Source organism: Sorghum bicolor, chromosome 7, assembly GCF_000003195.3.
Source record: "Sorghum bicolor cultivar BTx623 chromosome 7, Sorghum_bicolor_NCBIv3, whole genome shotgun sequence".
Lineage (NCBI taxonomy): Eukaryota > Viridiplantae > Streptophyta > Magnoliopsida > Poales > Poaceae > Sorghum > Sorghum bicolor.
This window is the reverse complement of record NC_012876.2, coordinates 5,742,721-5,760,219: the sequence shown is the minus strand read 5'-3', so window position 1 is coordinate 5,760,219 and position 17,499 is coordinate 5,742,721. Positions and strand designations below refer to the sequence as shown.

General features: G+C 38.6%; 1 protein-coding gene across 1 annotated transcript; it reads right to left on the bottom strand.

The window, feature by feature from the left end:
- LOC8080877 (beta-sesquiphellandrene synthase) lies at nucleotides 484-8,079 on the bottom strand. The gene is made up of 7 exons (XM_002443882.2): nucleotides 7,908-8,079; nucleotides 7,568-7,820; nucleotides 6,539-6,902; nucleotides 6,200-6,418; nucleotides 2,241-2,376; nucleotides 1,159-1,410; nucleotides 484-906 (listed from the first exon to the last, which is right to left on the bottom strand). Exons 1-7 carry the CDS (start codon nucleotides 8,028-8,030, stop codon nucleotides 616-618), a joined length of 1,638 nt encoding a protein of 545 aa, XP_002443927.2. The 5' UTR covers nucleotides 8,031-8,079; the 3' UTR covers nucleotides 484-615.

The following is a 17,499-nucleotide window of genomic DNA, read 5'->3' as shown; positions in this document are numbered from 1 at the left end:
AGGCTCAGATAAGATGACATCTAGATTGAACGGGTAGTTTAGAGGGAGAGCCTCCCTCAGAAAACTCACTCTTTTAGAGTGCGACGAAAAAAGAAATAGATGAATGAAAACCAGCTATAGCTTGAGAAGTGATGGCCTTGTACGCGCATGCGCTTGGAGAAATTTGACAAAGAGAAAAACTGGTGAAGGTTGAAGAAAGGGTCCTTTCCAATTGCAGAGAACCAGAGGGAGGGCACCAAGTGTGGAGGGGCACAAAAGGAGGGCTTCGTTCTAGACATACATTTTTTATGCTCTCCTTTCTCTCATTTTTGGGTGGCCGGTGGGCACCAATCTGTTGAATTTGGGTCCAAACAGTAGAGTACAGAAGAGAAGAGAAGAGAAGAGAAGAGAGAGAGAGAGAGAGAGAGAGAGAGAGAGAGAGAGAGAGAGATCTAAGGTTTTAATGATATGTGAGTGAACCCCTTATGTTTGTGGCATTGGTGCTATATGAAGGCCATTTTTCTCCCATATTACTTTAGTTTTACAGTTTCAAACAAGTCCTCAAATCCTAACATGTTGGTCTTTTTACAAGCAGGGTCTATGGACAAACATATCCCTAACATCAGTTGTTCATGTCTAGACTAATGTTGGCTCCACAAAGAGTAAAGCTATGGTATCTTTGATTGTGTGGGAAAAAGTGAATGCATCTGTTTTCTTGTACATGAACTCCGCTGTCCTTGCAAAATCAAGAACTGTTTGTATGATGACCTTTGGCTGCTCTGTTGGTGTAAGGTAGAGTTTCATCATATCCTTCCATGTGTCTTCAGTTAACTCCTTTATCTTCTCGCATGCATCATGTATTGTTGTTCCATGTTGCATCATATAACATTGGACAGTTGAAGCATGGTGCCCCCCAGTTTGCTCACGCTGCAATGAAGAAACATCTATATATTCAACAAGCATGTACTCTAATTGTTATGCCTTTCATTAACTAAATGCCTTCGCAACCACACAGTTACTATTTTTTTTATTTTACTTATAACATGTGCTGTTTTGTTAGATCAAATTTTACTGAGACAATATATATATATATATATATATATATATATATAAGGATTTCTGTGTGTGCAAATACACATAGAGGAACATAAAGGACATGTATGAAGAGAGAAAAAAGACCTTTGTTGATGCAATATCATTGGATAGTCGTACAAATGTTGTCATAGACTTAAGAAGTTTAGGGTATGACAAAAGCCAGTCAAGAATTTCCTTTGTTATGATGTCACCCATCCCAACAAATGAAGAACATGCCACTTGAAAAGCTCCGACAGTTGCTTTTGAAACTTCTAAGTGTTCATCAATTGTTTCTGGAACATAATGTTCGTCACGCCATTTTATCTCTTGAGAGTATCCTCGAACCAGAATTTTTAACTGCACTCAACATACAGATATGTGAGTTCATATTCTGTCACAAAATTCTGAAGCATACTGATCCATTGTAAGCATACTACAATGAATATCTCGAGTTCATGTAGTTTGTTCTTCATGTAAGATAAGTTCTAAATTCTTGAACATGTGAAATCTCCGCTAACATTTTGTTGACATAAGTAATTAGGAAAATTATTAATAACAACAGCCTACTATACAGTGGTATGCCCAGCTAGCAACTAACAAGCTAGTAGAAATGTGTATATGTTTTTTGAATAGTCTCTTAATTTAATTATTACCTCCTCCCATGTAAGGATTGCTCTACCCTTGGCTCTTCTTAGGACCTGTTTGGATCCCATTAGCTAAACTTTAAGGACTAACCTTTAGTCCAAGGACTAAAGACCCAAACAGGCCCTTACATTATGAGCACACATTAGGATGCATGTATGCCATGGTCTGGTGCAGCTGGAGAGGTCCCCTGTTACTACCATCTGTTTTCTTCTCTTTCATGTGTGGTATTTGTTGGGTTTCATCTCTACCCTACGCCAATTTGCTTAGGACAAAAAGTCTTTGTTGTTGTTGCAAATAATTTGTAAAGTAATTACAATATTCAAAATAATAATTCATGGTATTGTTTTTGGAAAATGTTTAATTTGTTCAGTGTATTCAAATTAAAATAGTATTTCAAAAAAAATGCTTAAACTTTATGATAAATACAATATTTTTATTCTAATTTTTATTGTGCCAACTACAAATAACAATCCAAGATCGTAGTTTTATAAAGTGCATTTGCTTTTAACAAACTGTCTCAGTGAGATCAAGTGAAAACTTGCCAATTCTTTGAGATAAAACACTCGGAAGCTTCTGTTTGGTCCCAGTTCATGCTTCACTGAATCAAATGTCTTCAATAAGTATAGGTAGAAATCCTTCATATATTCTGGAAGTAGTTCGGCTGCATTCTCTTCGCATCTGCACATTTTTGCAGTCCATTGAAATTATTTGATGTTCAGAACAGATAGCTGTACCGAGTCTCATGAGAAGTTTCGAAAAAAATCATAATATTGTTCCAGTAAACAACTGAATATATATTCCAGAATGGGCATTTAATTTCCAACACAGTCTAGCGTGTGGGCTGTGGTTGAGCCTGTGCGGATATATAGGAGGTTCAGTGGATCACTAGTTCACTACCATACCAGGAAACAATCGGTACCAATTCTGTTTGATGTAACAAGCACTCGTGAAGGAAACGAACACAATGAGGCCTAATTTCGAAAAGGGGAGGCATATTCAGGGATGGAAAACCTCTCATGGAGTGGCTTATTCAAATGACACCCTTGTAGATTGTTAGCCTAAAAAAAGTTCTGGATCCTAAGGGGATTTGAGTTTAAAGTTCAAACTAGTCCAGAAGGTGCCGCTTCTCCCTAGTGATGGGCCAAGACCCGGGAGCGCCAGGAGCGTTCCACTCTCCCATTTTGAAGATACTGTCCTCCATTAGCTTGAAGTAACTGCAGCAAGACCCTTACTTAAGACCTAATAACTTGTATTTGGGGTAAGGCCAAAAAATGAAACACAATCCATATCTATATGAGATATCTGACTTTGAGTATTTGGATTCGTCAATGGAAGTTACTACCTCGATGTATTCCTTATTTCCATATTGCACTCTAAACTAACGTTTGGTTTGGTCTACTCTCCATTAACTATTTTAGTCAGTGCAATTTAATCCATAACAAGATAACGAGATTTAACTTTTTTATTTCTCTACATACAAGTCAAATTCTAGTTTTGAAATTTGTGAGGTGAATTCTATTTTTTAAAATATGTTATGAATTTTGTATTTCTAATGTTAATTTACTATTAAATGTCCTAATCTATCAAAATTGATAATTCAAAAATCATGATATATTTTGAAAACATAAGCTATGGTAGCTATCCCCTCAGATAATTTGAAGTTAAAATTACCTTGAATGTGGAGAAACAAAAAAGAGAAATAATTAAAGGTAAATTGGACCAACTGAAATAATTAAAGGGGAGTAAACCAAACCAAACAATAGTGTGGGTTGTATAGACACAGGCCACACTCGAAGTTAATATTTTTGGACCTTTTCTTGTATTAAATATCTAGATTTAGATATGGATTATCCATTTATAGTAACTAAACACCTTCGGACAGGATGGGTAATCGTAAAAAAAAATATGTCTAGTTTTTTACACTAATTGAGGAATTAGTTTGAATTGCACTAGCATACCCCCTTTCCACTCCCTACGTGAGTTACACGGATCATCCCTAACTCGCTCATGCACCATTAGCCTTTAGAGCCTCCATCTACCACCCCACTCCTCCAAACACTACCCTCCCTATCCTCCCTAGCGTTGTCGTCTCCTACCAGCTACCGCCTATTCCCTCTAGTAGCCCGTACCATCATTGCAGTTGTGTTGCTCGATCAATGGACAAGCTCAAGGCCTAATGGCCTACCCATATGCTCCTCCCCAACCAACTCAACATAGACCCATTTCTCAAGCCATGCCATAATGATTGTGGCAAGAAGACTGTTACACAACATTGCAAGTTCTGCTCCTTGACAAACCGTAGTTGGGCCTCGATATGTCGAAGCTCCGATGGCAGCACCCTAATAGGTGAGAGAGGGGGTAGCGAGAGATTGAATTGAGGGAGAATTAGAGGAGAGGAACTAATCATAAGAAATGAGGACTTAGAATAGGAGGTTGTTGCTCGAGCTGGTGACATTCACTATCACAGAAACACACTTTTCAGACGGTTGTCCACGCCTCTTAGAGACGGATAGGCCATGCGTCTGAAAATTTGCGTCTCTGATGTGCCAGATCTAGTGACGGGTAAACAACCGTCTCAGAATATGTGTCATAAGAGACGGGTTTTACGGACACCCGTCTGTGATAATATTATTTGGTTTCTCAAGAAAGGAGGCATTTACATTTGAGGCCTGAGATAAAGCTAATGTTGTATATGCTTTTGCGGTTACGTGACTCCATTCGTTAGCCTTTTTGTCAGCTTTGGTGAATACTTTTAGCACCATGACACGTCCCCCACATTGTAATTGGAACTTGAATAACATTGTTTGAGCATTTGAGCTAGAAGTGGCTGCCAACTACTGTTAACTTGTTGCTTATTTGACATAATTATCACCATTAGATATTGATCCACATCAAGTTATCCTAAACCACTCATAACCAACACATTATAGCATCACTATTTGGCTCACAAGTAGTGAGGACTTCACCGTGCGCCTTGTTGGCATGGTGAACCGCGGCTGGCGAAGCGCCAGTCTAGTGTTTTCCTAGGACTAGTCGAGAAGTAATATAGAGGCATATATATAGTCTGCTTTCTATATATATATATATATATATATATATATATATATATATATATATATATATATATATATATATATATATATATATATATATATATACACACACACACACAAATACACATCAATTTAGACGATATTCGATGCATGAAAAAAATTATGTAGAATATCTCAAAGTTCATAAAATGGATAGATGTAATAATTACTTACTTGGCACTTGACACTATCTTAAACAATTTCTTCTAATATTTGAGATTATCTATGATTACATCTAGCGAACACATAGTTTGTCAGTTCGCATGTCGTGACCCTTCTCATTGCGTTCGTGAGTCGAAACTGGAAAGTGTCAAAGGCAAAGTCTTCCTAGACCTGCGCTTGCTATAGTGGGCTACAGCCTATAGAAGCCCATGTAAGCTACTTACTACGTACTTATATATAAACTAATTAATGACCTATACTAATACTAGTACTAATTTACTACATGGGTGGGTTAAGAAGTAACTCTGAGTTGCACGTCCTAGCTTTAAACAATTTTTTCTTTCCATTGAGATTGCTCGACGTCTCAAAATAGCAAAGGAAGTGACCAGAAGGCTCAAGATGGTCAAGGACGTGCATGAGCCACTACCTCTGCCTCCCTAGAATAGTGGTTACAAGCTCAACATCATTGAGAAGTTACTTGAGCATTACAAGGAGTAAGGGAACTCGCACACCGATAGCAACTCTGGCACTACATGGAAATTAAGGGACATGATTGCCATTATAGCTGCTCTAGGCTAAGTTAGAGATGCTGATGTTGCAACTTCATCAAAACTGATCATTTGCCAAGGATGTTTGCAGCAACAAGTAGTTGGATCTGACCCATGTGTCTTAAGATAATAAGCTAGTCTTGCACATGCTAATGAGCGGCATTGACTACACAAGTTTATCTTCTAGCATCCGCCTTCGCCCTATTGATGGCGAATCCAATGACAATGATTAGGTATAATTGGCCATTGAGACGGTTGAATGCCACACCTCTATGCTGGCACTTGCTAGATGCATCACCAAAATGGTGAACTAGGACCCCGAGCACTAGACCTTTGGTATCAAAGCCACCAACCACACGACCTAGTTTTGTGTGGCATAGATCTTGTTAATGACCATGTCACAACTAATAATATGGAGATAGACACAATTCTACCCCCGATCGTTAATTCAGGATCTGCTAATGGCAGCCAAGGCAAACCTTGGCTAAAAGTGTATTGGCAGCCTATTTGCCTAGGTTCATACATAGCCACCCAAGGAGCAGACCTAGAGTGCCATCACCCATGGAGCAGGCCCTCACCGTAGCAGGTCTTTTCCATGAGCACTCTATGAAAAATACAAAGATAGATATGATTTATGGTAGCGTTCAATTACATGATAAAGTTATAATATCAATATGTAGCAAAGAAGACTGCTCGTACCTGTATATGGCTTCAGCAAGCAGCATGGCCTCCTCAGTTGTACTGTGGGTATCCATTATGTCATCTAATATGGTGATATACGCTGTCATCTTTGTAGTTATAGTCCGTGTAAGAGAATATTTCTTCTCAGAGCAAGCCCCTGTCATCCAGAAATGCATTTCGACTATTCTATCTCGAATAAAACTCAAGTTTGTTTCAACATTAAGCTGCTTCCACCAGCTGTATAATAAGATGTTTAAAGATAAATACACGTTGCATATAGCTTTCTATAAGGAAAAACTGTGTAAAGTATAGACTTAGTGACAAGAATTTTAAGGTCCAAAGTTTGGATGAACTTACAGTGTGATCATTTTCAACTCCTCACAATATAGAAGTTGAAGAAGGTTGAAATTCAGTTTCGCAAACTCTAATATGACTTCATTTCGTGCAACCTCCTTTTCATAGATTGGAATATAGTTTCTTGTTTCCAGTATTCTAACCCTTCGGAATAGAGGTGTTTGGAGAGCAAGAGTTACTTCATCAGCTAGTGTTGTTTCCAAAGAATCTAATACAGATTCAAGTTTGCCTCTAGTGAATATAATGGCTTCATCAAGTACTTCCTCTCCATGGATCCTAAGGTGTGCTGCATTATATAAGCTCAAGAGACTTTTTGTATCCTTCACAACAAAATTTCCTTCCTTATCTTGAAAACACTTAAAGACATCTGCAAAGAGAAACGGATGGGAAAAAGTGTAGTATTTTTCTCCAAAAGCATACAAATTAAATACAAGATATAAATGTTTCTATGAGCCTTAGAACATTTTAATTTTACCATGATACTATCACATTGCTTGTGTATGGCATACATATTGTGGGACTTTGTAAGTAGTCTAAATCAAGTTTTCTGGCACAATTTTGGATGGTGAAGCATTACTTTCTAGGATGAAGGCAGTATATCAGTGCATTATATGGAGATATAATGTTGATAACAAAAGCAGTTTGTCCTTTAAACTCGATTGTTCCCTACAAAAAAGGTAGAATTCTCCTAGTGTTTTTAAGTAGTAGTAAAACACTACCACTAGTTATAGCACATGAGATTCTCACTAGGAGTCATTTAGTAGGGAAAGTTTATACTAAATTGTGAATGGTAAAACACTAGGAGATCTAGAAAATTCTGGTTGTGGTTGCCCCCAAAAGGGTACATGAATCATGAGATGAAGCATGAATATCAATAAAAGAGCTTGACAAGGAGTAGAAGTCTTTTGTTAATAACATCCAGAACAGCCTGTTTGTACGAGTTTTGGGGCACTTGTTTGTTGTTCCAAGTAGTAACTAATAAATTCTATGATCGCCTATTCAACATTTTCATACTCTAAAAGTAAGGCTTACCAGATGAAACATCATAACCATGTTTCCGTAGAAGATAAAATCGCAGCGAGACTAAATTCAGATCTTTATCATCATAATCAGAATCATGAACAAAGCTCAGAAGCTCATTGATCTCATTCTCGTAGTGGTTATCTAATCCAAGTCTCTGTAGTGTGAGTATAAGATCTAAAATATTTTGTATTTCATTTGCACTCTTCACCATCTTCCTAACTTCTTCCTTTAACACTTCAGCCCTTTCTGCCATGTATGCATGCTGCACAGAACAACATCGAGTTTTTTTTTATAAAAAAAATCAGAAAGTCAAAGCACCTCATTCTGATGCATGTTTCAGTGTGAATACCTTCGGTGCAGTTGGCGGCTGGTATGTCAGGAAAAAATCACCCCACAGACTAGGGTGGAAGGTCCGGTCTTTTTGCAGCCCCTGAACATCACTGATAGAGCAAACTGAAGGTGTAAGCGCCATCTTCTAGATATCAGTCTTAATTCTTTCGCTTGCTGATCTTGCAGCTAGAGTCCTTACTTATAGGCGCTGCAGACCAGCAACATTACGTACGTCTGTTGTCCAAGGAATCTAGCTAGTGCCCCCAGCAGAGTGGCGGCAAATAAGTCAAATGTGAATGATGCGTGCATGAAAGTCAAATATATATTAATGATTAATGATGCCTTCATGAAAGTAAAATATTAATGATGCTTACATGGAAGCAGATAGTGATGGTTAACTGCAATCTAGTACTACAAGTTTGCCACTTGTTTGCGCATGTTGGGGGGGGGGGGGGGGGGTCATTTGCCTGTCTCCAACTTTTGTTTCTTCACCTTCAAGACTTTTTGAGAGGGCTTCATTAATTGTTTTCATGCAGATTAGAGGGATCCCCCCTGAATCCTCTGTCTGGATGTCTGGATAGCCATCTCATGGATCTCGGAAATGATATAGTACCAGGCTGTTTCGTTTTTCTGTTTAGAATTGTGATTTTTGCAAATTCCAAAAGTGGGTTCATCATTATTATTATCAGCAAGATGCAATGAACTTGAATTAATAAAAGACTTCCTCCGTAAGAAAAGATCAAACATTAAACAGTTTTAAAGTTTGATCTTTTCTTACAGAGGAAGTCTTTTATTAATTCAAGTTCATTGCATCTTGCTGATAATAATAATGATGAACCCACTTTTGGAATTTGCGTTGGCTAGATCCAAAGTAATTGCATAATATTATTTTTTTGAATCACACGGACACAGACACCAGCAAACACTCGAAGTTTACGAAGTCACCAAAGATATCTTGGTGTTGGCGGACTCTGATGTGTTAAATTCTAGAATAGATCTAGAAAAAAAATAAAAACTCATAACAAGTCAAGAACTTGAACTTGGCTTGACAGGTTTCACCATAAGACATCTAACCATCTGAGATACATTCAAATCACACTTCCATAGTATTGCAAGTCTATAACTCAACCTCTTTCTTTTTCTAAATTGCTCACTCTGTGTCTCTTCCCATGTAGAGGCACTTGTGATCATGGCAGTCCACACACACTATCTTAAGAATAGGAATATGATATTGTCATTTTATATTCACCTTTGGAAATCTTGTATTAAATATTTTGGCCCTTAAACTATTTCAAACAAAAAAAAATTAGTGCTACAATTTTGGTATAGGGCATGTCTCCATTAGAGATAGTTTGAAAATTTGAAATTTTAAACTCCAAAGTTGAGAATTTTAAGACTAATATTTGGGTGTCTAGATTTTTGGACTAAAAACTTGTCAACAACAAATTTGTAGATCATGTTGAAAATTTTGACTTGGTACAGACAATATCAACATCTGAAGTCGTTTGAAGATTCTAAATTTTGAATTTGAAATTAGAACATACAATGAATATTTAAGACCACAAATGACATAGACATAGATTGTATTGATAACTATAACTTTTGTGTAGACTTTGCCACCATCCAAGGTTATCCTAAAATTATAAATTTTGAATTTCAAAATCTAAGAACTTAAAAATGAAATTTTGGACTATATATAATTTCAATAAAAATATTGTCAACTATAAAGCATGTACTCGTTGAATTTCATATGTAAAAGTTATGGATATTTTTTCTAGACAACTTTTTATAGTGGCGACCTCCATAAATCAATTTACAAATGTGTACTCTTTGGAGGTCTGTCTCTGTTAATATCTATTTTCAGATGTGGACTTTTTAATAGGTGAAATCCATTTAAAGAGGCAATTACTTTTTGGACTATGTCTGTAAATGGACCGATCATGTCTAAAATTCACTAGATATTTGTTTTTTGAGATACACTTTTTAACAGCACTCGTAAATAAAAAATAGTCTCTCCTAAAATTGCTTATATTGTAGTAGAAATAGTTGTCATTATAAACCTATACCAGCCACTCACATTAATCGATGTGGCATCATTAGAAAGCTACGACCAATAATATACCTTTACTGATGAGCAGTTTTACATTATAATTCTATGGCACAAAACATACAAGCTCACATTCCGCGTCAAACACAAAATTGACATAGACGACATAGCTTATAGATTTCATTCATGACAACTGAGACTTGTAGCAAGCATGCTAGGTATAAGAGTTTACACACAGCTATGAAGTTCTGTTGCACATCCCATAGCTAATATGTTTAGATTGCACAAACCACAGTGTTGACACTAATTAGATCATGTAACACCCAAAACCTGGATTTTAATTAATAGGAATTAATTTGATTTATTTAAATATTTTTGTGAGCATCTGAATCTAGCAAATAAATAATTTTGTAGAAATTAAAATTCATCATAAGTTTAGCAACGTGATTTTGCATTAATGTTGGAGCATAGTTATTTTTTTTGTGCTGCTTGTTCTGTTTTTATTTTAATTGTTTTTGCTCAAAAACTCTTTGGAAAAAGAATTGAAAAGAAAAAAAATAAGAAAAAGAAAGAGGGAAAGACCCCATCAGCCCAGCCCCCTGGTCTCCCCTCGCGCGGCCTGCTTAGCTCTCCCCTCGCGCGGCCCAGCTCGCCCCGCCCGCGCACTCCCTCCCCTCTCCCTGTCTCTCTCTGGCGCATCTGGCCCACGCAGCAGCGCCCTTCTCCCACCCTTTTCTCACCGACAGCCGGGACCCAGCTGTCAGCCGTCTCCTTTCCTCGCGCCGCACCGAGCCGGATATGAACGAAAAGCGAACCGGAGTCCTGATTCTCCCGGGATTTGGTGCATGGGATCAAAACCGCGCCCCTATAAATTCCCTAGCAGTGCCCCGTGTTTTTATTTCTGTTTTCGTCACAAAACCGAACCCTAGCCGACGTTTTGGTCAGGGTTTGGATCTCGGCGAAGACCGCACTCTCTCCCCGCCGCGACACGCCCCTCTTGCTCCTCTTCGGCTTGAACAACCTATCTAGGTGAGTTCGCGAGGTGCTCCTCTTCTCCCTTGTACCTTTGGCTTGGCGCTTGGTGCTCGGAAGCAAGGGCGCCGGCGAGCTCCAAGGCGGCGCCCATGGCCACCACTGCGCCGGAGCAGGGAGCCGGCTGGCCGGCCCGCCGTTGCCTCCCAGGAGAAAACCGTGAACCGTCCGATCGATCGCAGATGAAGGGATAGGATTAGAAGTTACCTCTTCGCAGTAAATTTTGATAAAGAGTCCCTGGAGATTTCGGTTTTCAACCCGCAGTCTCAAAGCGCCCTGAGTAAAATACGCTTTCCAATGCCAAAGGCGTATTCCTGGCCGGTTAATGGAAAATACGCTTTTTGCTATTTACAAGTTTGCCACTGAAATTGTTTTGCTCATAAAATATTAATTTTAACTCCGTTTTTGTCCATTCAAATTTCGTTAGATTCGTATTTACGAGCTCTACATGTTAGAAGTATTTATTCACTGTTTTGAAACTTTTTATTTTCGCAGTAGCATTTAATTAATTATTTATCTATAGGAAATCTTAGAAAATTCATAACTTTTACGTTTTAATTCCGATTTTCATGAACTTTACGTTTGTGTGATCGTAGCGCTGCGTAGAATATTTTCATAAACTTTTATCTTTGATTTCTCACTGCTGGTGTAATGTTCTAATTATAGTTTATTTGCTTTGTGTATGATTGTCTACATTCGATTGCGTGTTGTTGATTGATGTTTGGGAATAGATGGTGAGCCATACGTTGGTGAGTAAGATCAAGCCTTTGAAGACCAGCAGGCTCAGGAGAGCTTTGATGAAGACAAGTATAACTTGGGATCATCCTTGTTACCTATTCACTTATAAATACATATATATATATATATATATATATATATATATCATATGCATGCTTTCACCTTGTCGACCTTAGCAAAATCATAGATGATTGTTACCTGGATTCTCCTTGCTAACTACTTGATATGCATTTGGTGTAGATGTGCTAGTGCTTGATATAATCCATGATCTTGTAAGATGATTAATAGCTGTGCAATGAACATAAAAGAATAACAAATAACTGTATGAGATCTTGTCTGTACGTGATCACCCGAGATAACAGTGCAACCATGAGGGCTATAATGGCTCTGGCTTTATCTCAGTATGAAGACCTTTTCTAGCTTGTTAGAGGTTACCCGAAAGGGCGCTAGAGGGGCTCAACCGTTTTGGGTATAGTGCGAGCCCCTGTCCTTATGTGTATAGGCTGCGCGTCATTGTGCCATTCGGAAGGGGGTATCTATATTTGTGCGCTAGGGAAACCTTGTGGCCCTAACATGTTAGACGAACTTTTGAAAGGCTTCATAGTGATCCCTGCCGACCTCCCTTGGAAGGGGGTCAAGAGATTAGCTACCTCGGACGAAAGGGTAAATCATGACTCATGGGTAAAGATGTGCAACATCTGCAGAGTGTTAAAACTAGTATATTAGCCGAGCTCACGGTCAGAGCGGCCTTGGGGATATCTACACTAAGATGATGAGCATGTTATGTTATTATGTTCATTTGATTATCGTTTATGCTATGAGTTAATTATGCTTACACCTAATTATGTGATTAATGGATTATTTATGCTACCTTGACATTTGCTCTCTAATTATGAACATGCTATCCACTGCTAAAAGCTAAATGCAGTCAAACCAGTGTCAGCTAATTGAGCCTCATGAACCCCTGGTTATACTTGTTGAGTACAATATGTGCTCACTCTTGCAATTTTCCAACACCCCAGGTTATGCAAGTGATGATGTTTGGAATGAGAACTATCGCTATGAGTATTAGGTTTGAAGTCAACCAGTCAATGTTGTCCCTATGTGGAGCTTCCGTCGAGAGCGTTGTTTATTTCTTGCTATCTTATTTGTATAAGACTATGTGATTTATTATTGTTCCGCTATGTAATAAACACTGCAATGGTACATTTGAGATTTGTCTACTTATGTGTGCGACTGTTTCTGAGGCACATATGAGTCTTTTATGCATCCTATTTTGTTCTTAAAATATGGGTGTGACAGATCACCACACTACCAAGAAGCTAGATCATTTGGTAGAACAGATCAAATATCAGCCTGACCGACTTTTAGTCGGTCATCGCCTAACAGTGTGTTCACAAACGAACGATTTACCTGATACCTCCAGCAATGTGATATATACACAAGACACGTCGTCAGAGGAGGCGCCTCGATGGGAGCGCGCAATAAACAACTAAACAAGACACATCAACCAGGTCTTTGGAGACCCGAAACCCTACATGACTAGGAGGGACCCCATCGGGGTGCCCAATGGTGATGGGGTTTCATAACCGGCTTGACCGTTCTAGAGCTTCGCCGCTGTTGGACCACCAGCCACACAACAGGGATAGTAGTAGGTGCAAAAAGATAGGGTAAAAGCTATAGTAAATATGTTTTTTTCTCCATTTGATACTCAATCGGTAATGATCCTCTCATAATGGATGACCTTATTCTAGTAGTAAACCTTTTTCATACACAATTTACAAGTTTTCCATGAGATAGATGAGTGTCTAAAGGACCTGGGCCAGTTTGCAATACTAGTTTAGGCCGTTTTTTTCCAAGATGTTGCAAATATGCCAACATCAGGCCAAATTTGATCCTTTTTGTCCGTTTCTCTTTGCATGTGTTTTTAAATTCATCTTCAACTCTCCGATCGTTTTAGTTGTCAACACAATTTACTGACCGATGATTTGTTGCTATTAACAGGTTTTGACTGATTCAGAAAAAAAAAGATTCACATTGGATCGAGGCTACTTGAGTACGTGTTATGGTATAATTGTGCCGTATATTGTAGTTACACGATTAAGAATTAGTCCCCATGCGAAAGTTTGCCTTGTCAAAAACGTCCGTCTGATGGAAGATTTCTTTGAGTGCACATTTTGGATTAGAAACTTTATTCTTTGTCTTACTTATTCACTCATTGTTGCGAAACTATATATTATCCAATGCAAAAGTTATGTCTCTCTTTTTTAAAGGCAACGCATTTACTTCTCTCAGTCATCATATCAGGCAGCACCACACGCATCACATCCTTTTTTTTAGTGCAACACACACTTCTCTCAGTGCGCTTCGCACCTTGGTTAGAGCAAGGTCAATAATATATAGCCAAGTTCTTAAGTATAAGTCAAATTATGAAAACCACTATTAGAGAACAGACTTTTGATCCGCATTGGATTTTAGCTTTGGTCTCGACAATTTTAGCTTCCGGGACGAAATGGAGAATTATTCCCGGTTTGAGATACCCACTGCGACTAAAATCATCTGCCCAACGGCTTTGGTTGCATGCTTTTGCCGTAGGGCATATTTAGTCCCGAACGGTATAACCAACCGGGACTAAAGGTCATTATTTAATGTCGGTTGCGCTTCCCAACCGGGACTAAAGATTTAGTCCCGGTTTGCGGATCCAACTGGGACTAAAAAGCTATGTTTAGTCTCGGTTGGGAACCGAAATCGGGACTAAAGGTCCCTGGTTATATACCCTGAATCTTTTTCTTCCTCCAGTCCGAGCCATCGAACTCACAGTTTCTTGCTTCATCTTTGTTCATGTTTGGCCATCACAAGACTACTCTCCCTTCAATTCTTTGGTTGTAAAGGTTACTAAGTTCATCCTCTCATGATTTATTAGTGTAGCATATCTCATTTTGTGATCTAGATATATGTGAAATTTATGGTGGATTTATTATTATTATTTTTGTGCAACATTTGAACTCAAAATCACTTGATTTGGATGAATGAAGCTTAAATTAGTTCATCAAAATTAGTATACACCTTTTTCTGCTAGTATGTATACCACATTTCATGATTTATGTATCTAGAGAAATAGAGGATTTTAAGGGTCCTTTATAATTTGTTTTGTTTAGAAACCGAGGAATTTATAGAAGTTTACAAATTAAAAATGAATATAGATAGTAGATAGCAGCTGCATGCTTTCGATTCCTCGGCCTCTCATCAGGTTTGAAAGTGAATGAGGCCAGACCTTCCTCTCACTGGTGCGGTGAGTGTGAGGAAAAGATTATGATGAAGTGCCGAGTGAAGAAGAAGTGTCCCAACAAAGGTCGTATCTTCTATAAGTGTCTAGATTGCAATGTGAGTTATTTTTGTCACATATCTTCTATAAGTTCTTATTTATTTGTTCTAATTTTAGTGTGAGGGTACTGGATGTCAAGGCTGGTACTGGGAGGAAGACTATGTTGAGCACGTGCAAAAATCTCTTGCGCATGCGGCTATTACAACTAATGAGACAGTGAGCCAGTAGAAGAAGACCATCGATGTTGATCAGACGAATGAAATCATTTTGCCGCTGAAGTTTATTTTAGGCTTACTTTGTATAATGCTAGTTGCGAGCATTTACATTGTAGAAAGTCTTTATTAAATTTAGCAGACTTTTGGTGTCATGCAAGTAGTGTAATTTAACTAGTTATTATGTTCAAGGTTTTCATATGTTATGTCATGTAAATGTAGATGAGATCATGGAATTGGATGTATAACGTTGATTGTCGCTCCCAAGAGTTCATTGATGGTATGCATTTTATGTGTGGCCGACAAATAAGCAGGGTGGTTTCGTGTGCTGTCCATGTGCCATATGTAAGAATTTGACAGAATATGCTAGTGTAAGGACTCTACATTTACACTTATTTAAGTCGGGTTTCATGCCAAACTATATTTATTAAACCAAGCATGGAGAAAGCGGGTTTATGATGAAAGAAGATGGAGAAGAATAATTGGACCATGACGATATTATTGCTGAATATTGTTCCTTTTTAAATGATATTTCATTCCAAAAACTTGAAGAAGAGGTAGCGGTACAAGATGAGCACTCGGATGATCTTGGTGATGCTATTCGTGATGCACAGAGAGAATGCAAAAGTAAAAACGACAAGATCAAGTTCGAGTGCATGCTAGAGGATCACAAGAAATTGCTATACCCGACCGCCGAAGATAGATGATAATTAATTCAGATTGAATGTTATCCGATGGACATGCATATAGAATGCAAGCTTTTGTATATTTCATATTTTACGTTAGTATTTATGTATATATACATATATCTTGCTCCATCAATGCATGTAATATATAGTTTCATACTTTAATTGTATAATACTTGAAATATATTATCATAATATGCGCGCGTATACACATAGATTAGAGGTGTAGAATGCGTATTCGAAAACCTATTTTAAAACCAAAATAAATAATGAAATGAAAAGAAAACAAAAAAAAACAAGATATACCTTTAGTCCCGGTTTGTAACACCAACCGAGACTGAAGGTGTGCTACGTGGCGGCCCAGGATCACTTTGGGCGCAAACCTTTTAGTCATGGTTTGTATCAAAAACCAACCAGGACAGGTCCACCTTTAGTTCGGGTTCCATGACTCAGGACTAAAGGATGGGTCTTTAATCCTGGAATCGATGTCCCAGTTGGGAAACCGGGATTGAAGGGGGTTCCCAACGGGACAACTGCCCCGTCCTGCACTAGTGAACCAAGTTATATAATGATTGTCTTCTACTCCCTCTATTCTAAATTATAAGTCCCTTTGACTTTTTTGGTTTATTATATCTAGATGTATAGTAAAATAAATGTATTATAAAAGTTAAAACGACTTATAATTTGGAACAGAGTGAGTATTTTTCTATACAAAAGTTTTTTATTATTATGTGGTACCATGTCTTATATTTTCTTTTCTGTTCATCCTCACATATGTTGGCGCCGGCTGCCGGAGTGGTCAGCACACGACGGTGATCTTCGACTCACTGGCGTTCGGTCTCCTCGCACGTCACTCACAGTTCACGCACGCACACAAGAGAACAAGTTTCTGCCTCCAGGCTTTCTTTGATCCTTTTATTCAACGGTGCTTACAACTCATGATCAGAGATCCCCGCCACGCCCGCGCACGCTACGCCATGCCGGCCTGAAGCGTGGGGACAGTGATCATCCTAAACCTTCTACCTTAAGTACGTGCATCTACAAACATGCGTGCGTGGCGAGAGACTTAGTCACCACTGTTTGTTACAAACATGCAGCAGCTAGCTAAATGTGGAATGTAAACATGAAGATGCAACTAACTTAATTACATCATGATTCAAGTGCGCACGGGATTGAGTTCACATTTCACCCCCCCTAATCCCACTGCACCCCGACGACGCTCCACATGATCAATGTCGACTTCACCTCTGTCCACACAGTCACGAATGAAATGATATCGTGTATCTATGTGTTTGCTCCTGTCATGGCATACTGGATTCTTGCTTAGAGCAATCGCTGATTTGTTGTCGACCAGCAGTTTCACCTTTGGTGCCTGGACACCTAGCAGTTCACCCAGAAACCTGCTAAGCCAAATACCCTGACATGCTGTATTTGCACTAGCAATGTACTCGACTTCACAAGATGATAAGGCTACCACTCTTCGCATCTGAGACACCCAAGTCACAAAAGCTTGTCCCAAGCAGGAACACTGATCCACTAGTACTTTTTCTATCATCAATGTCTCCAGCGAG

Coding starts and splice junctions, on each gene's coding strand:
- LOC8080877 (XM_002443882.2), bottom strand. CDS start 8,030: ATGGCGCTTACACCTTCAGTTTGCTCTATCAGTGATGTTCAGGGGCTG. Junction 6,903..7,567: donor TGGTTATGATGTTTCATCTG/GTAAGCCTTACT, acceptor TTCTCTTTGCAG/ATGTCTTTAAGTGTTTTCAA. Junction 907..1,158: donor ATGATATTGCATCAACAAAG/GTCTTTTTTCTC, acceptor TCTTCATTGCAG/CGTGAGCAAACTGGGGGGCA.